This window comes from Calonectris borealis, chromosome 13 (genome assembly GCF_964195595.1).
Source record: "Calonectris borealis chromosome 13, bCalBor7.hap1.2, whole genome shotgun sequence".
NCBI classification, from domain to species: Eukaryota; Metazoa; Chordata; class Aves; order Procellariiformes; family Procellariidae; genus Calonectris; species Calonectris borealis.
In genome coordinates, this window is record NC_134324.1 from 11,110,031 (window position 1) to 11,134,739 (window position 24,709).

Consider the following 24,709-nt stretch of genomic DNA (forward strand, 5'->3'; position numbering starts at 1 on the left):
CGGTTCTATTATCATTGCACTTTGCTCGGTTTCATCGGAGTTCATTCTTCATTAATCTGGGTGATTCTTACTGTAATACTGTTAATATAGTAACCATAGACGTGATGACATACAGTATTATATAGTAATTAACATCATACAATCCAGTTCATTGGCTATTTTCACCCAAAATTAAATCCCCTTGAGGTATACACCGGACTTCCCCATCCTTTCGCATTACCCACCAAGTGCATCCAGGTCCTTGCCAGAGGCAGGAGTAACCCAGACCGTCTTCCCCAGCATATTTCTTATGTGCACGACAGGGACTTATCCCCCTCTACAGCACGTAAGGGTTTGGATTGGGCAGGGCCAGCTCGAGTGACAGATCCCCTAGTGTTGACTAACCAGGTGGCCTTTGCTAAATGTGTGTCCCAATGCTTGAATGTCCCACCACCCATTGCCCTCAGTGTTGTCTTTAACAGCCCGTTGTATCGTTCAATTTTTCCGGAGGCTGGTGCATGGTAGGGGATGTGATAGACCCACCAGTGCCATGCTCTTTGGCCCAGGTGTCTATGAGGGTGTTTCGGAAATGAGTCCCATTGTCTGAGTCAATTCTTTCTGGGGTGCCATGTCGCCATAGGACTTGCCTTTCAAGGCCCAGGATGGTGTTCCGGGCGGTGGCATGGGGCACAGGGTATGTTTCCAGCCGTCCTGTGGTTACTTCCACCATGGTGAGCACATAGCGCTTGCCTTGGCGGGTTTGTGGGAGTGTGATATAATCAATCTGCCAAGCTTCCCCATATTTATACTTCAACCATCATCCTCCATACCAAAGAGGCTTTACTCGCTTGGCTTGCTTGATTGCAGCGCATGTTTCACATTCATGGATAACCTGTGCAATAGTGTCCATGGTCAAGTCCACCCCTTGATCACGAGCCCATCTATATGTTGCGTCTCTTCCTTGATGGCCTGAAGTGTCATGGGCCCACTAAGCTATAAATAATTCACCCTTATGTTGCCAGTCCAGATCTACCTGAGCCACTTCAATCTTGGCAGCCTGACCCACCTGCTGGTTGTTTTGATGTTCTTCCGTGGCCCGACTCTTGGGTACATGAGCATCTACGTGACGTACTTTTACAACCAAGTTCTCTACCTGGGCAGCAATATCTTGCCACAATGCGGCAGCCCAGATGGGTTTACCTCTGCGCTGCCAGTTGTTCTGCTTCCACTGCTGCAACCACCCCCACAGGGCATTTGCCACCATCCATGAGTCAGTATAGAGATAAAGTACTGGCCATTTTTCTCGTTCAGCAATGTCCAAGGCCAGCTGGGTGGCTTTCACCTCTGCAAACTGACTCAATTCATCTTCTCCTTCAGCAGTTTCTGCAACTTGGCGTATAGGACTCCATACAGCAGCCTTCCACCTCCCATGCTTCCCGACAGGACGACAGGACCCATCAGTGAACAGGGCATATTGCTTCTGATTTTCTGGTAGTTTGTTATACACTGAGGCCTCTTCAGCACGTGTCACCTCCTCCTCTGGGGATATTCTGAAATCTTTGCCTTCTGGCCAGTTCGTGATCACTTCCAAGATTCCTGGGCGACTGGGGTTTCCTATTCGGGCCCGTTGTGTGATCAGCGCGACCCACTTACTCCACTTAGCATCGGTTGCATGAGATGTAGAGGGGGACCCTCCTTTTGAACATCCAGCCCAGCACCGGCAGTCGGGGTGCCAGGAGGAGCTGTGCTTCAGTACCAACCACTTCCAAAGCAGCTTGAACCCCTTCATATGCTGCCAATATCTCCTTCTCAGTTGGAGTGTAGCGGGCTTCGGATCCTCTGTATCCCCAACTCCAAAACCCTAAGGGTCGACCTCGAGTCTCCCCTGGTGCTTTCTGCCAGAGGCTCCAGGTAGGGCCATTCTCCCTGGCTGCGGTGTAGGGCACATTTTTAACATCTTGTCCTGCCCGGACTGGCCCAAGGGCTACTGCCTGAACTATCTCCTGTTTAATTTGCTCAAATGCTTGTCGTTGCTCAGGGCCCCATTTGAAGTCGTTCTTCTTCCTGGTCACGTGATAGAGAGGGCTTACGATCTGACTGTAATTTGGAATATGCATTCTCCAGAAGCCCACAACGCCTAAGAAAGCTTGCGTTTCCTCTTTGCTAGTTGGTGGGGACATGGCTGTTATTTTATTGATCACATCCGTTGGGATCTGACGACGTCCATCTTGCCATTTTATTCCTAAAAACTGGATCTCCTGTGCAGGTCCCTTGACCTTACTTTGTTCTATGGCAAAGCCGGCCTTCAGAAGGATTTGGACTATTCTCTGCCCTTTCTCAAAAACTTCTGCTGTGCTGCCCCATACAATGATGTCATCAATGTATTGCAGGTGTTCCGGAGCCTCACCCTGTTGCAGTGCGGTGTGGATCAGTCCATGGCAAATGGTAGGGCTGTGTTTCCACCCCTGGGGCAGTCGGTTCCAGGTGTACTGGGCGCCCCTGGGCCAGTCACAATGGGGTGCTTCTGCCACTCATTCCCGGTTGGGCTCACTTCGGCCTCCAACACAGTTAACTCTTGGGATCCCCCTGTCACTCCAGAAATACAAATGGGTTCTGCCCCTTTATAGCCTGATGGCATCAGGGTGCACTGTGCACTGGTGTCTACGAGAGCCTTATATTCTTGTGGATCTGATGTGCCAGGCCATCGAATCCACACAGTCCAGTAAACCCGGTTGTCCCTTTCCTCCACCTGGCCGGAGGCAGGGCCCCTCTAGTCCTGGTCATCATATTCGCTATCCACTTCTTGTAAGTACGAATCAGAAGTCCCTTTATTGAGGTCGGAAATGGAATCAGCCCTTCTACTCTGTTTGGGGAACTGCTCACTGGAAACTGGGGCAGCAGTTTTCCTGGAAGAACCCCCTTTTATGGTTGTTTTTCCTTGCAACTCACATACCCATGCCTCTAGGGTCGAAGTAGATTTTCCATCCCACTTCCTCATGTCCTCTCCGTGGTCACGCAGGTAAAACCACAGGGTGCCCTGGGCTGTGTACCCACAATATCTCCTCTCTTGAGCAGAGGGACGCTTGCTCCTAATGGCTGAGACACTGGCCCGTGCAGGTGAGAATAGGACATATCCTCTTTAGTTGCTGGACCTCCCGAGGCAGTTTCTCCACAGCAGAGACACAGGCCCATAGGGAGGAAGAGAGACTTTCTTCGTATTGCCGGAGTTGGCCAGCCAATTCATCCACCGTTTGTTCCTCTCCATCTTTCCAGGTCATTATTGCCAATGAGTTTGCATGTGACGCTGGTGCGCTCCGTACAAACTTCCACCACATGGGTCAGGTACATTTGACTTCATCTGGATCTTTGGATAACTGCTCATTGTTCAGGTCATCATAAATCACTTCCAGCACGGCCAATTCCCTCAGGTACTGGATACCTCTCTCCATGGTGGTCCACTTGCCTGGGTGACATACAACATCTTCCTTGAAGGGAAACCTTTCCTTCACACCTGACAGGAGTCACTTCCAGAGGCTGAGGACTTGTGCCCCTTGTCCAATCATTTTGTCAATGCCGCCTTCCCTAGAAAGGGATCCCAGCTGTTTCGCTTCCCTACCCTCTAATTCCAGGCTACTGGCCCCGTTATCCCAGCATCGGAGCAGCCAGGTGACAATGTGCTCGCCTGAACGACCGCTGAAGTCTTTTCGCATATCTCGCAGCTCCCCCAGGGACAGGGATCGAGTGGTCACCATCTCATTTACGGGTTCTGCCTCCTCCTCCTCCTGTTCTCATGATGGCCCTAGTTCATTTTCATCCCTTACTAAACGAGCGGGTTTCCTTGTGCATTTTCTTTTTTGTATAGGAGCAACTGAAACTGGAATGGGTTGGTTCTCTGTGGCAGGGGGCGGAGTAGCTGCCGTGCCTGCCGTGGGGGGTGGGGGAACCACAGGGCCTGTTGTTTTGTCATCAGCTGCAGAGACCTTTTCTTCCCCTGAGGGTTCTGAGTGGTGTTGAACAGGGCCAGGCCCCAGCACATTGCAGTGATTTGTGTCTCCCTAGAATTGCCAGGGTGACAGCATACTTTTTCCAAATATTCTACTGATTTTTCAGGATTCTGCACTTGCTCAGAGGTGAAGTTCCAGAACACTGGGGGTGCCCATCATCCTAAGCATTTGCCCATGCTATCCCAGTCACCCTGCCGCTCATAACTACCCAGCCTTGGTGCAGATCTCTGGATGACATTCTTAAATTGCTTATTAACCTTGGACAAAACTGAAACAATATTCCCAAGGAGTACCAAGAGATGTATCTTAACTACCCAGGGATGTTCAAGGTACTGACAAGTTATTTTAACGAAGGAGACGACATCATAGAGGAAGGTAGTGAGGGTGCCATTCTCTATTTCCTCCATAAAAAATCTCTCAGAGGAAGAGGTATGGTCTCCATGAGGTGGTACCCGAAATACAGTAACGGCTTCATTACAAATCCCAAATCCCAAATCACCCCCCATGCCAGTGTTTTAGTAACAAATCTCCCAGGAAAAACATCATTAATCACTGCAGAGCACAGCAGACTACAAAACCCAACAACAATCTTTAACAGGTACAGTAAAAACAAGAGCATGGTGTAGATCAGATAAATAAATATGTTAACAGATACGAATTCCTTAATATGCCCTAGTTAATCTGTTGTTATCTCAGCCCTTTGCTGCCCCACGTTGGGCGCCAAAAAGGACTGTCCTGGTTTAACCCCAGCCAGCAAATAAACCCCACGCAGCCGCTCGTTCACCCCCCCACCCCGGTAGGACGGGGGAGAGAATTGGGAGAGCACAAGTAGGAAAACTCACGGGTTGAGATAAAACCAGTTTAATAATTGAAATAAAATGAAGTAGAACAGTAATAATAACAATGATAACAACAACGACAACAGAATATATAAAGCATGCAATGCACAATCCAAGTGCTCACTGACTGCCAACCATGTATCACGAATGGGGCAAGCCCCCCCACACCCCTGGTTTTTATACTGAGCATGATGTCACATGGTATAGAATACCCCACTGTCCAGCTGGGTCAACCACCCCAGCTAGGCTCCACCCCCACACACAGCTTCCCCTGCATGTGGCAGGGCATGGGAGGCCAAAAAGAGAAACAAAAACTCCCCAGTGCAAGCACCACCCAGCAACAACCAAAGCATCAAGAACCCCCCCAAGCTACTGGGAAGAAAGTTAACTCTGTCCCAGCCAGAACCAGAACAGCCTAAAAGAATCCACATCAAATACTACAGCTGCAGTAAATGTCAGGATCCCTTACTTGTACAGCAATCCTAGAGAGAACCAAAGAGAGATGAGAAAGTTTACAAGTCAGTAGGTGCTCCCAGCTCTTGGCCTGTGCTGCCACATGTAGGTACCCATGTGGCACCATGCTGCATCAGTCAGAAGAGGTGTCCTTGCCAAGAGCATTCCCAAGCACGGTGGCTGCCAGGGTCCTGGAGCAGCCCCTCTTGCCCTAGCTGGGCTCCTGGCCATGGCACGCTCTGTGCCCAGAAGACTCAGCCTTCAGGGCTGCCATTCAGACACCTCTCATCAGCAGACAAAGGTCCTGTTAGAAGATCCTTTGTCCTCACATTGCTGGGGCGGTGCCAAGACAACAGACCGAGAGACCTGATGAGACCCAAGAAAAACCGGGTACAGCTTAGTAGCAAGCATGTGGCTGCCTCTCCAAGTCATGAGCAGTTAACGTGCTGGAAGCAGAGGGCACCTTCCCTAGCCGACAGCCAAGCTCTTTCTGTAAAGAACCCTGATGCTGAGTTCGTGCCAGCACCAACCAAAGGAGCTTAAACCACCCTTCAGGCTTCCCAGGGAATCAGAACTTGGACTCCAGTGAGTTTCTACTGGATCCCTTGTAATCTGTGGAGACCCTCTTCCTCCATGATAGAGAACAGAATAAAGTAGAGCAGTTTTGCCAGGAAACGCTGCTGCTCCTCAGGTTCCTTGGCTGTGCTCTCACCCAGGACCACCACACTTAAAGCCATCTGCACTGGGGAGGGGAAGAGGCAGGCTGCGGTTCTCATTCAGTGTGACAGCTTTTAGAATCCCCTTTGATCCAGTAACAACTCTGAGCAAACTTTAGAGCCGTCAGACGAACAGCAACATTACAGTCGTGGTGCTCCCCAGCCAATTCCAGCCACTGGTGCTCTGAGTAGACCCTGATCACCTTCCTCTCCCATTTGTGTCACACAGGGTCCCACACTTTGCCATAGACCCCAGAGCCACACGCACCAGGCCTGGCATCACGGTGCTGGTAGATGAGGTGGACCATCTCGTCCTCCACCCAGCTCACCCAGCCAGTCACTGTCAAACCCCGAGAAATTAATCCTCTTCCCAGCCATCTCCTCCACTGCTGGAGCTGCCATCAGCTTCATGTGTGGGCGTCGGTGTGGCCTGTGCAGCTCCAAAAGGGCGTAGTCGTAGTCCATGTGACCGAGTTGGGGCCCCGGATCCAGCCCATGGGCACCTGCGTGTGCTGCATCCAAGCTCAGCACATCACCAGCCTCCCCGTCCCCATCCTGTTGCCAGCGCCCTGTGCTGGCGTCAGGAAACCCACCTTGATCTTCTTAGCCCCCTTCACGTAGTCTTTGCTGTTGTGAATGCAGCAGGCAGTGGTGAGGGTGTGCCACTCAGACACCAGCACGCCCATGCAGCCCGTGGAGATCTTGACGATGGCAGAGAAGGGATAGTTCACCAGGAATTGGTTCCCGCTGACGGAAAACCGCCTGTCTGCGCCATAAATCTGCTGCTTGCGTCGCACATGCAACCTCGCACCGACTCCTCTCTGCGCCACTCGCTCGGGGGCTTACTTCCACCGTGGTGAGGATGCGGGTGCCATTGGGATACACTGTCTCATAAGAGAGGTACTCCTGGAAGTCCTGAGGGAGCAGGGCAGCTTCCCACGGGGCACAGGCATCATCGCAGCGTGTTGTTACCTCTGGGACGGGCTGTGACAAGAACCACCGTTGGCTAGTTGCAGCGTGGACCGGGGAACAAGAGCAGGAACCAGGTCACCAGCTGCAGCATTGGGAAGAAAGGAAAGCAAGAGAAGAGCAACCACCTGGCAGCAAGTCGTCGTGCCAGACCTGCAAAGGCAAAGCAAGGAGAGTATTAAGCCTGCAAGATTAGAGAGCCGGCCACCTGCCGCGGCTCAGGGCTGGGAGGATTATTGGATACACACAGCCTCGTGCTAGCTACTGCGTCGTGCATGCTTGAGCTGTTACCACAGAAAGCAGAAGGGTTGGGACCTGCCTGGAGCCGGGTGAGTAAGGAGTGATAGGAATCTCACCTAGCACCGGCTTTGATGTCCTGGAGCGCTTCTGGACGGCGAGGCCCAGCAGCGCAACCCAGTGTCGCTGCAGAAATATCACAAGCTGATGCGTTTACTCTGTCGCGCCAGTAACACCGTCTGCCCCGGGGTGGATTTCCCGGATTCCAGGGCTCGCGCCCTGCTGATGGATGCGTCCCACCCGGCAGCCGTGCAGCGGCAGAGGCACAATGCAGGGGAGCAGCTTCAGGCTTGTTTGGTTCCCTCCAGGGCTCTGCCAGCCGCTCTGCTGGGGCTGGAGCCACCCCAGGGAGCCCCACGGCCGGGTGGCAGGCAGGAACACAGCCTACACTGCGAATCTGGGTGGAAACTCCCCGGCTGACGGGGCAAACCACAGGCAGCTGTGTGCAGGGCTGGGGACTGGGCCTCTCAGCAGCAAAGCCAGGCTCTGCTTTTTGCTGCATTTTCTCAAACCAGAAAATGGTCCTTCCAGACTGGCACAGGAGGGGAAAGCCCACCCTGCAGCCCCCAACACCTGACAGGAACATGCTTCCCTCCCAGCCCCTCTCTGCACAATGGAGCCCCGGGTTGCTATCAGTGTATCTCAGCAGGCCACACACAGGCTGGCACGGCAGCAGTTAAAGTGGTGGGAGCAGCACAGGCTGCTCCCTTGTGCCAACAACATGCTGGGGCTCCAGCTGGGTGTTATTCATCCACCAACTGATGCACCGAGATGTACGGTAATGCCAGCGGGGCCCAGGAAAGGTAGAGAGGCGCTGCCTGGTGGAGGATGCGGTGCCACCCCTGGCAGCTCTGCTTGCCCAGGAGGGCAGACGGAGGCAGGGTCCCCCCAGAGTGGGTGCCCAGGGCTGGGGCGGCCTCCCCAGGCAGGCAGCCAAGGGCAGGGCACCTGGTATGGGGCCCAGGGGTAGGCAGGGCTGCTGCGCTCCTGGCAGCATCTGTGCCCGTGGCGGGCTGGCACCGACCCACCACACAGCACCAGCACAGACTGGCAGCTGCCAGACAGCTGCTTCCTTGGGCTGCCGTGGTGGGAGCTGCCCAGGGCTTCCAGCTCTCCACTCCATGTCCAAAGCTCTGCCATTCCCAATGGGTGCCCAGGATGGGAGGCTGGTGCTCAGTGGGATGGCCTGGAGCCAGGCATGGACATGCCCATGGGCACAAACAGACCCACGCACGGCCATAGGCATGGACATGTGCATGGGGACACGGGGACAAACAAAGGCATGGGGGGCTGCAGCAGTGCCAAGCCACGGGATGAAGGCTGCAGCCATATCATGGGCCCATTGCCCGCTAGGCTTGGGCAACAGCAACCGAACCTGGGTGCATCGGTGCCAGGGGGACTGTTGGCTCTGGGCTCAGCAGGGCCCCATGTGCTGCCCCTGGCCAGAAGATACCCACCAGGCAGGCTGGTGAGACCCAGCGTGGCACACTGAGGCACCGGCATGACCAGCAGAGCTGGAGGCACCTGTGAAGAGCCAGTGCCAGGAGTCAGCTGTGCCTGAGGGCTGGAGCCTGGGGCTCTGGCAGGGCAGCCCGGCCTGGAGCAGCAGGGCAGGCAGGGCCCGACACAAGGCCAGAGCAGGTGCCGCAGCCCCTTTTACTCCGGGCACAGCCCTGGGGCAGGGCTCACAGCTCCAGCACAAAGGCCAAGCAGAGCTGATGGTGTGGGGCCCTCACTGCTGATGGTGCAGTGACTCTGCTCCACTGCCAGTAAACAGGCAGAGATGCCAAAACCACGCAAGATCCATCTGCCCTAAATTAGTTTATTTTGCAAAATAATGTCAGAGCTGATTTACACCAGAGCAGAATCTGGGAAATCATCATCTTCTCACATGGATGCAGCCCAGCTCCTGGCCACGCTTCCTCTGCAGGCCATTGCTGGAGCCTCCAGGAGATATTTCCAAGGTCTTTACTGCAGCCGCTGCTCTGGGACCTGGTTACACACTTGCACGCAGCGCAGGGCCTGCAGGGCAGGGCCATGGCATGCCCACAGGTACTAGCAGTGCTAGGTTGAGCTGGCCTGGAGCACTGCTCCATGGTTCCTGGCTCACTGGCTCACTGTCCCAGGGGGCAGTGCAAGGGCTGGTGGCTCCAGCTGGCAGGTTTCGGGCAGGGAGCTCCAGCACAGCCGGCTGTGGCCGAGCCCTGCTTTGTGCTGGCATCAGCCTGGCACCTGGCCCAGTAGCACGTGGGGTCGTGCCTGGGGGTCCGTGACCACAGGGCATTAACACGAGGTGTGGCAAGACAAACGGAGCCAAGCACTTAAAAAACATTTAGTTTAATAGGTATAAAAGTCGACATTAAAACACCAATTATACAAAGGCATATGAGGTTGGACACTGGTACGGCTACACTGTGGACATCTTCACAGACACCCGAGCTAGATGCTCACACCAAGCAGCATGGCTGGGGCAGCACGGGGCTCAGCGTGGGATGCAAATCCCAGGCACGGAGAGGGTTTTGGCCAGCTGAGGCCCGTGCTGCCAGGGAGCACCGGACTGCTGGCGGTACCAAACGAGCCGCCCCAAGCCTCATCACACAGCTCCAGCCATGGCTGCCATGTACACGCCCAGCTCTTGGAAAGCACAGAGAGTAGGTGGACAGCCACATGGACAGACGGAACGAATACAGCTGCACCATCACGTGGGGCCTTCCGTGAGCAGGGAAAGCAGCATTTCTGACAGCAGCTTCCATGGAGGGAGGGCCGTGCCGGTGTCACTGCCCCTCAGCGGGGCTGGGGGGATGGGAGAGACCAGCCCTGGGCCACCAGCGCTCCCACCCAGCCCTGGGACTCGCCTCTGTGACATCTGCTCTGTGAGGGGAAAGGGCAATGCACGACCCGGCTCTGCAGTCCTGACTCTGGGACTCGCTCCCCATGAGAGAGGGGATGCATGTACTGCGTGGATCATGATCTTGTCCCCGAGCGGGAATACTGGCAGAGGTCCACAGCGTGCCGGTGCCTAGTCCCTCAGACCGCAGCAGCCCCGGGGCCGAGGTCCAGTCCAGGGTGGTGGACAGGCTTTTCTACTGTGGCACAGGGTTCCTCTGCATTTTTCCCTTCCACGCTGTTCCGAATCCCGTAGCCGAAGTAAATCATAAAACCTGCAGGACAGTTTCCGCAATGAAATGCACAGCGGTGGGCTGGCAGTGTAACAGCCCCTGAGGGGAGACACTGCAGGCACTGCACTGCCCTCCACAGGATACCTACCCACAGCCATCCAGATGGCAAACCGCACCCAGGTGCCAGCACTCAGCTGTACCATCAGCAGGATGTTAATGAAGATGCTGAAGATCGGCAGGAGTGGGAGGAAAGGTACCTGCAAGGGACAAAAGGTGTCATGTCAGCTGTGCTTTGAGGGACCTGGCCGGGCTCGAGGATGCTCCTGGCCACAGAGGGATCCCACCCCTGCCACAGCCCAGAGAGCACCCTGCACATGCCGGGCTGCTGGGGGCTGCACTCACTTTGAAGTTCAACCGCGCGTTGCTCTGCGGCTGCCTCCAAATGATGATGGTGGGAATGAGCAGAGCCACGAGGAGCAGCACCAGGGCCGCGATCCAGCCCACACTGGCATCCTTCAGCGCGGTCACCTTGAGGGTCAGGACCACGCAGATGACCGTGATCAGTGTGGCTGCAAGAAAGGGGGCAGTCAGGGGGCTGCACAGCACGTGGCCTCCCTGGGACTCCAAGCCTCACCAACGTCTGGGCTAAGGCACCCACTCCTCTCGGTCAGGTACGGGTCCAGCATGTGCTGTCTCCAACACCAACCCCAAAGCCTCAGGAAAGCGCTTTGCTGGGGCAACTCGCCAGCCCGGCAAGCTGAGGGGAGCCTGCACTCGGCTGGGCTCAAACCCAGCTCTGACACTTACCCAGACCTGGCTGAGCCACCCCATTCTGGCTGCACAATGAAGCCATTGATGGATGGATCAAACCTTGCTGGCCGAGCCCGAGCGCTCTCAGGGGGCCAGGGACCACCCTCGCTGGGTGGCCAGCCTGGGCTAGGCTTGTCACAGGGAGCTCCCTGATCATCCGCACATGCCTGGCTTAGCACCCACATCCTCCATCAGCCCCTGTGCGCCCCAAACCCTAGCCGTGCCCTGCGCTTGGCCCCCTGCTCAGGCCAGAGCGGATCCAGTGCCCGCTGGCGCTGCCAAGAATGGCTAGCAGCATGTGCTGCCCAGCCCCTCTCCTCGGCCCAGTGTGCCCGCCATCCCTTCCTGGCTCTGTGGAGACACGCCAAAATGCTCTGGCCCCTGGCAGGAGGGGACATCAGCCACCAGTTCCTGCTCACTCACCGATGACCGAGACACAGACGTAGACGATGCGCCCTGAGAGCGCGGTGGGGGTGTCCGTGGGCGGATTGAAAAGCGTTGCCAGGGATAGCATCTCTTTCTGCTGGGTGCTGGCAGTGGTGATGGTCGGGTTCATGATCACCCTCTCCTCCTCATTCCTGTTCAGCTCCAGCATTTCCATGGTCTTCGGGGAGTTCAGCTGCCCAGACTGGTACCTGAGCAGATGGGACAAGCTGCAGCAGAGCCCAAAGAACTTCCCAGCCCAGGGGGACAGTGGGCAGCACCCTCATACCCCTCCCGCTCCTCCAGCCCCACATGCTGCTCTGGCAGCAGCACCACGACGGCCACCCCACGGATGTGCTCAGAGACACCATGCAGGCTCTTGTGAGCAGCCTCCATCTTGAGGGCTTGATGCTTCCCCAGGCTGCGTCCCCCTGGAAAAAGCTGTGGCCACAAGCCCCAGGCTCGGTGCAATGCACATCCACCCCAGGCACCGCCACACGAGAGGAGGCACCCACCGGAGGATGAGCACGCACACCGCCACTAGGGAGTAAGCCAGCAGCGTGCCGATCGACATGAGGTCCACCAGGTCCTTCAGGTCAAGCAGGAAGGCCATCACCGCTGCAACAAGGACATGCAGCATGAGCACGGCTCCGGACCGCCACGGGGCCAAGCGTGAGGCAGCGGCTGGGAGCCTTACCTGCAAGGAGCCCCGAGGTGATGGTGGCTGACAGGGGGGTCTTCGTGCGGCTGTTGATGCTGGAGAGGAACTTGAAGAGCAGCCCGTCCTCCGCCATGGCATAGATCACACGGGGCATGGGGAACATGGAGCCCAGTAAGCTGCCGTGGGGAGAGATGTCTCAGGGCCTGCCAGGAAAGCTGTCCACACCCACCACCCAGATGGGGACAGGACCGGCTCTGGGCTGGGAGGAGGACAGCAGCTGGATGGGGCAAACTCGCAGCCCCGTCGGAACGCATGCTGCTAGTCCCTGTGCCATGCCAGGCAGTGCCAGGGATGCAGCCAGTCCTACCTGGTGGAGAGGGCACAGAGTGAGCCAACGGCAACGGCGTAGCGGGCGGGCTCCCAGCCCACCGCCTTGAAAGCCTCAGGCAGGGGGCTGTCCTTGTTCAGGAGGAAGTAGGGCACCATAAGGGTCAGGGCCGCAGAGACCCCAAAATAAGCCACAAAGCAGATGAGGAGGGACACAATGATGCCAATGGGGATCGAGCGCTGTGGGTTCCTGGCTTCCTCCCCTGTGCAGAGACAAGAGGCAGCATCCATCCCCGCTCCTCGGTACAGCGCGGGGCAGCTGGCCGTGGGGTACGCAGCAGGGACTTTCCATGGCAGTGTGGGGCTGGGCAGCAGCAGGCAGGGGCTGTTGAAGAGGAGGGGTCCCCAGCTGTGCTGCTGCGCTGGCAGAGACTTCGGCACTGCCGAGAGCAGAGGCGTGTGGCTGCAGCCCTGGCTTCCAGGCATGCAGCTGCCCGGCAGCTGGGCTCGCAGCCCCCCTGGTCGTGCTGGCCCTCTGCCCTCACCAGCAGCTCCTGCTCCCCACAGAGTCCACTGAATGCAGATCCTCCATTGCGCATGGACACAGAGACACAGCCACCATGCCCTCTGGCCCCCGGCCTTTGCAAAGGCGTGCTCTCCCGCTGCACCACACTCCCCGGCAAGGGGCTCGGCGGCCAGCATAGGAGGGAAAGAGGCAGCTGCCAGGCAACCCCTGGGGGCGGGGAGGCACAGGCAGGGAGGTCAGGCAGAACAGCCTGTACCAGCCACCCACTAAGTAGATTCCTGGGGAAATGAGAGGAAATTAAGAGGGCTCCCTGCGCTCCAGAGAGCGGTGGTTCTGTATGAACTCAGTCATTTAGAAAAACGTTGCTTGAGGCTGGAAAAAACCAGGAGGCACTACCAATTCCCAGCGCTGTCACAGCCTCGACTCAGCAGCAGAAATGCTCCCCGCTGCCCCGGGAACTGCTTGCGCAGGCAGGGTGCAGCCCCGCTCCCACCCCGGGGTGCAGGGAGCCCCCTTTCCTGGGGTAGGGCAGGCTGTAAGCCTGTTCCCCCCTGTTCCCCCAGGGACAGAGCCACCACGGGGAAACCTCCCAGGAGTAGAGAGACGGGCTGTTTCCCACACCATGGAGCATCTCCCCTGCCGGGTCCCACCCAGCCATTTCCCCCCTGCGCTGGGGAAATGCCCACACTGCCCTCGCCCAAGACAGTACCTGTGGTGGCGATGCAGTCAAAGCCCACAAAGGCGTAGAAACAGGTGGCAGCGCCAGTCAGGATCCCTTCCAGTCCAAAGGGGACAAACCCACCGCAGCCAAAGGCTTTTTTCCTGGACAGGAGGGAGGAGAGGAGCTGCTGTGGGGTGCGTGGACAGCGGGGCCTGTGCCAGCCCTGTGCCAGACCCTGGCCTGGCACGGTTGCTCTCCTCACCCAATATCATCCAGTGGGTCCAGGTACGAGCCGTTGTTGTAGTCCTCCTCCGAGAGCTGCCAGTTCTTGATGTCTCCCTTCACAAAGCCAGCAATGATGACAAAGCCCAGCACCACCAGGTTCACCGCCGTGAAGATTTTGTTCACGAGGGCGGATTCACTGACACCGAAGGCCAGCAGTGCTGAAGAGATGGAATGGGTGAGTGGGGACCCACCAGGCTCCCATGCCACCACCCGCAGTGCCACGGAACCGCTCCTACGCACTCACCGGTGAGCAGCCCAATCAGAATCAGGGCAAAGAAGTCTGGGCGCTCAGCCAGCACCCCTGGCAGGTGCACTGTGGTCTTGTTCATGAAGAAGGTGGAGATGTGGTTGCCAATGATGTTGTCGAATGCTGCGCTCCAGGCTCGAGCCACGCTGGCCGTGCCTAGTCAATGGCAAATCTGTGCATCAGTCTGAGCACAGGGCAGAGCAACACCGGCCACCCCCACCCCAGCACCCACCTCCCTGCAGATCCCACCCCACACCCTGCTCCTGCAGCACCACACACTGCCACCATGAGCCCCCCACACTGCCAGTGCAGTGCTGGAAGGATCCTGGGCACACATGCCAGCACCCTGCCCGGCCCCATACCTATCACGTATGAGAGGATGAGGTTCCAGCCGGTTGTGAAAGCCCAGATCTCACCGACGGTGACGTAGCTGTAGAGGTAGGCAGAGCCAGTCTTGGGAACACGGGCCCCAAACTCTGCGTAGCAGAGTCCAGCCAGTACCGACGAGAGAGCAGCCACCAGGAAGCATAAGACGATGGAGGGACCAGCTGTCTCCTTGGCCACCTCGCCGGCCAGCACATACACGCCGGCCCCCAGCGTGCTGCCCACCCCCAGGGCTATAAGGTCCAGCGTGGAGAGGCAGCGAGCGAAACGCGTGTCTTCGGAGCTCAGATCCACCACGCGCCGGCGGATAAGCTTCTTCCCAACGCTGGTCATTTTTCCCCCGAACATCTTGTCCTCTCGTGTGTGGTGCTCAGCTGCCCAAAACCCCTGCAAGAGAAGGGACCATAGGATCGTGAAGCTCAGTGTCCTACAGGCAGCAGGACCCACACTGCGGGGAACAGGGCAGGCAAGCAATGCCCCCAGGAGCTGTGCCTGCTCCTGGCCAACCCGTCGGCACAAAGCCCCCACCACGCTGGTTGGGCAGAGACCGTGGCGGCTCCCTCCAAGGCACTGCGGGGCTGCACATACCCCACCTGCGCAGTCCCTGCACCTGGAGAGTGAACCAGGGATGAATCCAGTGAGTCCGTGGTGGGAAATGGGCTCATTGCACAAACCCTGTGTGGTCCCCACCATGGGGCCCCGGGCACGTCCCAGAGCTTGCCCACTGTCTCCCAGCAACTCCTCACTGATTTGGCAGCCTGGAGATCCCTCAGCCCAAACTTGACTGCTGGCGCATCCCTCCGGCCTGGTGCGTGGGCGTATGCAGCAGCAATGGCAGAGAGACAAAGCATTCCTCCAGGAGAGGATTTGGCAGGCTGGGCTGACTCACTGGGACGCGGCCATTCCTCCTTTGCTCCCAGCATCTGTGCTACCCCCTCGGCAGGGATGCGTGGCCAGACACACAGTGCGGGCCCCCGGCGCACACCCCTTGCGTGCGAACGGCGCTTGCTGAGCAGCCCGCATGCTCCGCAGGCTGCAATCGCCCTAAATGTGTGACACCCCCACTCTCCTTGCTCACAGCAGCCACCCATCCCCAAAACCTCTGGGACATGAGCACCCTGTGGAACAGGCAGCCGGCACAACGTGAGAGGAGCCGCAAGGAAAACGGATCCCAATGCCTGCAGTCACGGCTGGCACCCTGTGCCCAGCACTGAACCACTCACCCACCAGCACCTCCTCCCCACTGGCTGCTCCCTTCATTGGGAAACAAAACATGCTCCAACCAGGCACCCAGGACAGCACCAACACCACACTGTATGGATCAGCATAAGTACACACAAGGATAACTTTGTGACCCTTTTCCACTGAGGGGGATTACCAGGGTTGCAGTGGCAGCCATCAGCTTGTCTGCTTCCCCATAACCAACAAACCAGCCCATTTCTGGAGAAACCTTCTCCTGAGCTGACACATGTCACGTTCAGCCTTGGCCCAAGGAGCCGTCCCAGCCCAGGGCAGCCTCTGGGCCAGGTTTCAAGGGAACAAGTGCCCCAGCACTGGCACCCTCCCAGCCACTGCCCGGACAGCTCTGGCTGTCTTCCCCAGCGCTGCTCGATTGCTCCAAGGACTTCTGACGCCCGACGCGAGCTCTGCAAACTGGGGCTGGGAGCAGAAACGTCCCCAGCCCTTATTCCCAGAGAAAAAAGCACGAGCGACGCCGAGCAGGAGGATGTGGGACAGCCTCCCCTTCCTAACCGCCGTGGGCCCTGCTGTGCTGGGATTCGCCGTGCCCGATGAAAGGAACACGTTAAGCACCCAGATCCACACCAGCACCCGTGAGAGCCGGCCTGGGGAAAGCTGCTCAGGCGGGTCGGCTGGCTCCAGGGAGGCTCAGCCCGTGGCCGGAGAGGTGTCTCGCAGAAAGCCACGCTGGCGTCCGAGATGGAGAGCACGCAGCGAGCTATGGGCAGGCGAGGAGAGAAGCAGCAACGTGTTGGGCCACAGCTCCCGCCGGCGGGAGCCTCCCGCTGCCTGCCGCATCCCGTTGTACACTGCATCCCGGTACCCACCGCATCCCGCCGCGGCTCGGGGCAGGTGCCGGGGGCAGGACCCTCACCCCAGCCCCCGCGGGGGCATCTCCAGCCCCGGGGAGCTGCCAGCCACGCTCCGTCCCGCCGGGGAGTCCAGCGCTGCCCCTGGAACGGCGGGACCGGGACGGGGCGCCGCGGCAGGTCCCGGCCGCCGCCCGCACCGGCCCCACGTGCGGATGGCGGCTGATGCAAGCGCGACACCGGTTGCGCCAGGCCCCGCCCGCCCGGCCCGGCGGCGGTCGCCGCGACTCACCGGCGGCGCGGTGCAGCTCGGCTCGGCTCGGTACAGTACGGCTCGGCTCGCTCCGGTGCGGTCCCGTTCAGCTTCGCTCCGCTCGCCCCGGGACTGCCGCCGCCGCTGCCGCCGAGGGGGTTGAAGGGCGGACCGGCTCCGCCCGCCGGATGCCGGAGCGCACCGCCCCGAGCCGAGCCGAGCCCCGGAAACAGGCACCGGCGCTCGGCCCCCCCGGACGGCCCCCCCCGCTCCCTGCAGACCTGCCCCGCCGCCCCAGGGGAAGCGACGGGCGAGCGGGACCAGCCCCGCGGCCGGTGAGGGGAAGCCCGTCCCCTCCCAGCCCTAACCATGCCCGGTTCCTCGCACTCTGCCACCCTGCCGCCTCCCAGGTCATAGATTTTAAAAAAATATAAATGCAAGTCATAAATGGCACCGGGGCAGGGGCCAGGCACTGCTCGGCCCCCGGGAGTGCGGCTGCTGCGGGCAGCAACGTCGAGCCCAGGGCAAGGCACCGTGCAGCCGGCGGCATCAGTCATGCTCCCCCGGGAAAGGCCATGGAGGGGGCGACTGAGGGTCCCCCGAGCCCAGATGTGCCAGGAGGACAGAACCAGCCGCGGCCCTGCCCCGCCGGGGCTGGGAGCAAGGCGAGGACTGGGGCACAGTGGGGAGGCCAGCCCTGCCACAGAGAGTGCGGCCGGAGCCCAGTCCGATGCATGGAGGGGGGCTCTGCCCCGACCCCTATGTGCTCCGCAGGGAGTGAGTCCCAGCCAGTGCCCACGCTGCTCCGCTACAGTCTCCTCAACTCCAGAAGCAACAGGCAGCTCTAAGTGATGGGAAACACCAGCCTCGGGAGAACTGTTTGGCAGTCGGGCCAGCAGCCAGGAGGGAGGCAGGAGCCAGAACCCTTCTCTCCAGCACACAGGTTGGGACCAGCCGCCCAGAAACCTGCTCCTGATGCAATCCAGCGTTCCTGTGTCGTAAGCACCCATTCAAACAGGCAGTGATGCTGCAAGGTGAGCCAGCCCCTCTCTGGCATCGCAGGCAAGGCTCTGCTCCAGCACCACTGCTGAGGATGCAGAGGCAACATGCTTCCAGCCGTCGGCAGTAGAGCAGGCAGAAGCACCAGGCAGGGCGCTACAGGCCCCGCGCTGGGTGCCTGCCCACCCCGCCTCCCCCGCGGGTGCACACACAAGGTCCGGGGAGACAAAAAGGCTCCACGCGGCAAAATGACCTCAAGGTGATGGAAACAGCAACCCAGCATCCTGTGAGCACAGCTGCCAGGCAGTGATGCAGGATCTCTTCCCGCTCTCAGCCCTTGCGGATGAATGAACCATGGCTCAGCAACGCCTCTTCCCCTCCCCGGCCACACGCTCCCCACCAGGAAGGAAGCTCGAGATCAAGATACAGAAATCCCCTGCAGCCAGGCACTTCCTGCTCCTTCTTGGGCTGCCTGCAGCAGGCAGGGACCCAGCTGGGCCAAAGCCCTGCTGCCTGCAGCACTGAGGGTGCTCTCGGGCAGGACCAGGCAGCACCATGGGCACAGCAGGGCTCCATGGGGGGACGCCCCCCCCAGCCAAGCAGAGGCTGGGTACCCAGAGTGGCGAGGTGGGGATGACATCAAGACTTGCCTATTCCCAGAAACCCTCTTGCAAGAGCAGCCGTTGGGAGGCAGTTTCGGGCGGGGAGCAGCACCAGGGCACAGAACATGACTCCAGCTTCCAGACCTCACACACAGCTCCACATCCATCTTCCCAGTGCCCCATCCTTACCTCCCAGTCTATCGCTCTCCCGCCACCCTGTTCAGGGCCCTGATCCAGCAGTGCAGGCCAAGGGCCGGGAGCAGGCGGAGGCATGGAGCAAGCGAAGCTCCCGACAGGAGCAGCAGGAAGGCAGACAGTGGCAGGGCATGCATACCCAGTGCCAAGGAGGGTAGGAGGTGGCTCCAGCCCGCAAAGGGGGCCAAAAGCCCTGCCGAAGCAGATCCAAATCAGCCCTTGGAGCCCCATCAGCTTCTACAACTGGAGTATAGAATCATAGAATCATAGAATATCTCAAGTTGGAAGGCACCCATAAGGATCATCGAGTCCAACTCCCTGCTCCTCACAAGACTACCTAAAACTAAACCACATGATTAAAAGCATTGTCCAGACACTCCTTGAACTCTGACAGGCTTGGTGCCGTGACCACTTCCCTGGGGACCCTGTTGCAGTGACCGACCACCCTCTCAGTGAAGAACCTTTTCCTCATGTCCAATCTGAACTTCCCCTGATGCAGCTTCATTCCATTTCCTTGTGTCCTATTGCTGGTCACCAGGGAGAAGAGATCAACAGCTCTCCCTCCACTGCCCCCCTTGAGGAAGTTGTAGACTGCGATGAGGTCCCCCCCCCAGCCTTCTCTTCTCCAAGCTGAACAAACCAAGTGACCTCAGACACTCCTCCTAAGTCTTGCCCTCGAGGCCTTTCACCATCTTGGTTGCCCTCCTCTGGACACACTCTAATAGTTTGATGTCCTTCTTATAGTGAGGCACCCAAAACTGCACACAGTACTCGAAGTGGGGCCGCACCAGTGCAGTGTAGAGTGGGACAATCACCTCCCTCGACTGGCTGGCTAAGCTGTGCTTCATGCACCCCAGGACACCGTTGGCCCTTTTGGCGGCCAGGGCACACTGTTGACTCATATTCAACTTGCCATCAACCCAAACCCCCAGATCTCTTTCCGCAGGGCTGCTCTCCAGCCTCTCGTCCCCCAATTTGTGTATATAACCAGGATTGCCCTGTCCCAGGTGGAGAATCCGGCTCTTGCTCTTGTTAAATTTCATACGGTTGGTGATTGCTCAGCTCTCCAGTCTATCCAGATCTTTCTGTAAGGCCTCTCTACCCTCAGGGGAGTCCACAGCTCCTCCTAGTTTAGTATCATCAGCAAACTTATTTAACGTACATTCGATTCCTGCATCCAGATGATTTATAAAAACATTAAAGAGCACTGGCCCTAAAATTGAGCCCTGAGGAATCCCACTGGTGACTGGCCACCAGCCTGATGTAACCCCATTTACTATAACCCTTTGAGCCTGACCCGTCAGCCAGTTGCTCACCCAACATATTATGGACTTGTCTAGTGGTGTGCTGGACAGTTTATCTAGAAGAATACCATGAGAGACAGTATCAAAAGCTTTGCTAAAATCCAAAAACACTACACCTACTGGCTTCCCTTGGTCAGCTAGATGGGTGACCTTATCATAAAAGGAAATAAAGTTGGTTAAACAAAACATTCCCCTCATGAACCTGTGCTGGCTATGAACAATGACTGCGTTATCTCTCAAGTGTTTTTCAGTAATTCCCAGAATAACCTTCTCCATAATTTTACCAGGCACTGAAGTGAGACTGACAGGCCTGTAATTACCAGGGTCTTCCTTCTTACCCGTCTTGAAAACTGGGACATTTGCCAGCTTCCAGTCGACTGGGACCTCTCCAGACTCCCAGAACAATTGAAAAATCATGGAGAGAGGTTCCACGATGACATTGGCCAGCTCTTTCAGCACCCTGGGATGAATCCCATCAGGCCCCATAGATTTATGCATCCAGCTGGAGCAGCAAAACTCGAACAAGTTCAGGGTCAGCTGGGAGTCTGTCATTCCCCCGGTCACGGTCTTCCAACACAGGGCTCCGGGGGTCCCAGGGCCCACCATCAGTGTTGAAGACAGAAGCGAAGAAGGCACTGAATGTCTCTGCTTTGTCTACATCCCTGTTTGTGAGGTGACTGACCTCGTCAAGCAACGGACCAATGTTACCTCTGATTCTCCTTTTGCTATTAACGTATTTTAAAAAGACTTTGTTGTTGTCCTTCAGAATGCTGGCCAGCTTGAACTCTAATCGAGCTTTGGCCACGCTAATTTTTTCCCTACAGTGGCAGACAGCATCTCTGTAGTGCTCCTGTGTCGCCTGTCCTTGCTTCCAACGTCCACACACTTTCTTTTTTTGCCTAAGTTCTAGAAGATCCCTGCTCAGCCAAGCCAGTGACTTCAGACACTTTGGAATTGCCTGCTCCTGTGCTCTTAAGAGATGGCTCTTAAAAAGTGACCAGCATTCATGGACCTCAATACCTTCAAAAGCAGATTCCCAGAGGACCTTACTAACTAGCTCCTTCAGCAGCCTGAAGTCTGCTCTCCCCATGCCCAGGATCGAAGTTTTGCTGGCATTTTTTCCTCCTATCACCAACGATTCGAAACTCAATTACTTCGTAGTCACTATGACCAAGACAGCCACCCATCACCACTTCGCCCATGAGTCCCTCTCTATTTACAAACAACAAGTCTAGCAGGGCACCTTTCCTAGTCAGCTCCCTTAGTACCTGCACCAAGAAGTTATCTTCAACATGCATGTACAGGGAATCCCGCCTGTACGCCGCGCTAGAGCGCTCCGCTGCGGATCATGTCGGCACTGGAGCTGCTCACCTCGGTGACTGAGTGCCAAGCAGGGATGGGAGGCAGGGGATGGAGCATCCCTGTGCAGCCACCCCTGTGCACGGTCAAGGGCAGCCGCCCCAGGAAGGGGTGCAGGCTGCCTGCAGCACTCCAGGGCAGCCAGGAACACCAGCCGGACATAACAGGATTAGGCCAGCCTTCCCGACCGAGCCTCAGGGCGCTGCCAGCACCAGACAGTGGGACTCTCCAGGGCCTCACCCAGACATGAGGCAGCACGACAAGGTGCCTGCATCAACCTACCACAGAGAGAAGGCAGCAGGGCAGGGCTTCCAGTGCTGCAGGCAGGAACAGCGAGGGACTGAATCCCAAGCGCTGCTTCCCCACCACCTGCCCCCAGTCACTGACACAAGTCACCAGCTAATAAAACGGTAAGCAGCAGCTAACAGCTGCAGAAGCTCAGCGTGCCATCAGCCAGCACTGGCTCTTCCCACGTCCAGTGTGAAGGCAGTTTAAGGCAGAAACCCGCCCATATGGCTGCCTGCCACCACCACACATCCAAGCATCTGGCCTGGAAGCACCAGGTTTGTCCAGAAGGGCTTCCTCAGAGCCATGCTGTGCCTCCATCCACCAGGACCCACCTCCTCCACGCAGCAGACCTCAAGTCTCTGGCTGAGCAGAACCAGCCACAGCCGGACACAGACCTGCCCTTTCTGCCCAGCCCTTTGGAGAATAGCGGGCAGCACCAGGCACTGGCCCTATCCCAGCAGACAGCAAGCATCACTGGGAAAAGACACCTTTATTTTAAATACAGGAAGTTGAAAAATTAATTCATTCAAGAGCTCCACAAATATCACTGGTGCAGCAGCTCAGGCAGACGGACAAGTGGCTGTTGTGAATCTGTTCCCATGTGCCGGCTGTCAGTCTCTCCCCAAGTCACCACTCTCCTCCACTGCTGCATCTTCCCGACAGATTCCTGGGGAGCAATGGCAGCATCAAAGCACTGCTGCTCCCGGTGCTCTGCACCTGCCCCATGAGGAAGGCCACGAGCTGTGTCCCTTCCACCTGGCAGCCTTCAGTTACACCAGCAAGGGATCACCAGAGCATCCCTGCAGCCTGCCCAGGAGCGAGGGCTCACCCCAGTGAGGGAACATACCTGCTGCCCTGAGCTGAGCCTGCAAGGAGGAGATTGTCTGGCGATAGGCTTCACACTGGGCAGTCTTGTCAGCTGCAGGCAGGAGGCAAGTAGGGGTGTGCTCAGCGCGTCCTGAACACCTCACCCCCAGACCCTTTGGGACGGCAGCTGGGATCCTGCTCTACCCCTGAACAAGAAGCCAGCCCAATCCCCACGGAGCTGCAGGACCTGGGCTCCAGGTACAAGTGCAGTGGAGAGTGCATTTGGAGTGCACAATTGCAAGTGTCCCACAGCCCCCAAAGCAGCCAGCTCCACGTACCAAGCTCACCCTTCACTCGCTCCAGCTCGTTCTTTACATGCTTCAGCTCCTGGGACAGCTGATCACCTGCAGACTGGCAAGGGCAGGGTGTAAGTGTGATGCAGGGGGTGGTCACCCCCACACAGTGGCCTGCAGCCCAGCCCCAGCACAGCCCTTCCTGTGGAGGAGGATCGCTGCAGGCAGCACACACACGCCAGCGGTTCTTGGGCTTGGGGAGCTTTGCTCACCCGCCTCAGCATGTCAGAGCACGGCCCCGTTCTGACATTCACCCCTGCTTCAGGAGCCTGGCGCTGTTGCAGTGCAGCCCAACCGACACCCCAAGCCTAGCACTCGCAGGACCACTGCCAGGCTGTGTTCATCGCAGCAGAGGTGCCTGGCAAAGGAGCCACTGTTCACTTGTCAGCAACTGCCAGTGGCCGTGGGTCACAAGAATCCCTTTGGCAGGCTACAGCCACATAGTGAAGAGTCCCAAAACTGCTGGCAAATGCACAAACTTATTTTGCAGGTAGGAGATTTCCCACCTTGGAGCTTCACCTTGCTGCAGGCTCTGCTCACCCTATCCTGGGGACATGTCCAACATCTCAGGAGGTATAAAAGTGACACCACAAGCCACAGGGGTCTGCATCGTTCAAAAGCCCCTTAAAAAAATTAACTGGACAGAAGCCTGTAGTCCCCTGAGCACTGGAGAGGTGGTAGAGCCATGCAGCAAATGCACAAGGTCTTGTGTAAACCCCAGGGAAAGGCTAAAACAGCTCAGGTGCCAGGCCAGAAATTGGCAGCCCCAGGTCCCATCACTTCCCACCTCTGGCATAGCTGGCCCAAGCCACCGGCTGAATGCTGCTTCGTGGTGCCAGGACACAGTTGGCTCTTACCCACTCAGCAGGGACTGCATCCCCACACCGTGGAGTCGGGCCAGGGGCCAATTCGCTGGAAAAAGAGGACCCCACACACACCCACGTCTGGTCAGCCTTACCTGCGAAGAGAAGTGTCGCCACTATAAATGTAACTTCCATCCCTGGTCCCTCTTCAACCAGGCCACAGAGCTCCTCCAAACTAGGGGCAGAACCTGTCCAAGGGAGCCAGAGGTCTTCAAGCCCCTCCAGCCCAATGGCTGCTGCTGGCTTGGCCTGTATGGCTGCTGCTGGTAGAAGGTGCTCCTGCATGGCCTAGCTCCCAGCAGCTCTGGGTTCCTGCTTGGAGCCTGCTCGCACAGGGAGGGCAGACAGCTGCCCTGGGTAGGGAAGGGCTGTCCCAGAAGAATGGGGACGGCCTCCTCGCTTCCTCTTCCTCTGCAGGGCTCAGGACTGCAGGCTGCCCAGCTGCAGTTCTTGGGGAAGGCAGCGCACCCTGCCTGCAGAGTGGGCTGGAGCACCCCCAGGGGCACCTGTTCAGCGAGGATCCTGGTGGGGAGCAGCACTGCCAAACAAGCAGCTGCCAGCTGCCCTAGGCAGCCGCCCATGTTTCCCCATGCTCATCCCAACATAAGGCAAGAATGCACCATAGCCCAACACAGAAACGTAGACTCTCCTCACTGTGGTACACTCACAGGCACTTGGTTTTCAGCAGGTCTTTGGCAGTCAGGAGCCAGGAAAGCTCCAGATGGGCTCCTCTCTCCAGCTCCCCACTCCTGCATGGCACCACACCTCCATACTGCTCACCTGCTCCCAAGACAGTCCCTGCTGCAACCAGTTCCAGCTGTTCTTTGCTCTCACCGTTTCCCTTCAGCTCTCGGGTCGTATTGCACGCGAGCTCCTGCGTAGTCGATCCTGAAGTAAGGTCCAGGAAATGAAAGCGAAGAGCATCAACCCCTGCTCAG

General features: G+C 57.8%; 1 protein-coding gene and 1 pseudogene across 7 annotated transcripts; both read right to left on the reverse strand.

Annotated features, from left to right (window-relative positions):
- Positions 1-5,145: 5,145 nt before the first annotated feature.
- LOC142087911 (serine protease 23-like) lies at positions 5,146-8,760 on the reverse strand (annotated as a pseudogene).
- An 818-nt stretch (positions 8,761-9,578) lies between these two features.
- Positions 9,579-24,659, reverse strand: SLC7A3 (solute carrier family 7 member 3). 7 transcript variants are annotated; one of them, XM_075162117.1, is made up of 13 exons: positions 23,867-24,545; positions 22,894-22,966; positions 14,679-15,087; positions 14,314-14,472; positions 14,047-14,227; positions 13,833-13,945; positions 12,638-12,860; positions 12,307-12,446; positions 12,125-12,227; positions 11,610-11,821; positions 10,779-10,945; positions 10,525-10,633; positions 9,579-10,418 (listed from the first exon to the last, which is right to left on the reverse strand). In XM_075162117.1, the coding sequence occupies exons 3-13, from the start codon at positions 15,046-15,048 to the stop codon at positions 10,285-10,287; spliced, it is 1,911 nt and encodes a 636-aa protein (XP_075018218.1). In that variant the 5' UTR covers positions 15,049-15,087; positions 22,894-22,966; positions 23,867-24,545; the 3' UTR covers positions 9,579-10,284. The 7 variants fall into 7 exon arrangements, with proteins under 7 accessions (XP_075018218.1, XP_075018214.1, XP_075018216.1 ...); XM_075162113.1 differs by having other exon boundaries at positions 23,766-24,545; XM_075162115.1 differs by lacking the exons at positions 22,894-22,966; positions 23,867-24,545 and adding an exon at positions 24,606-24,659.
- Positions 24,660-24,709: the final 50 nt, after the last annotated feature.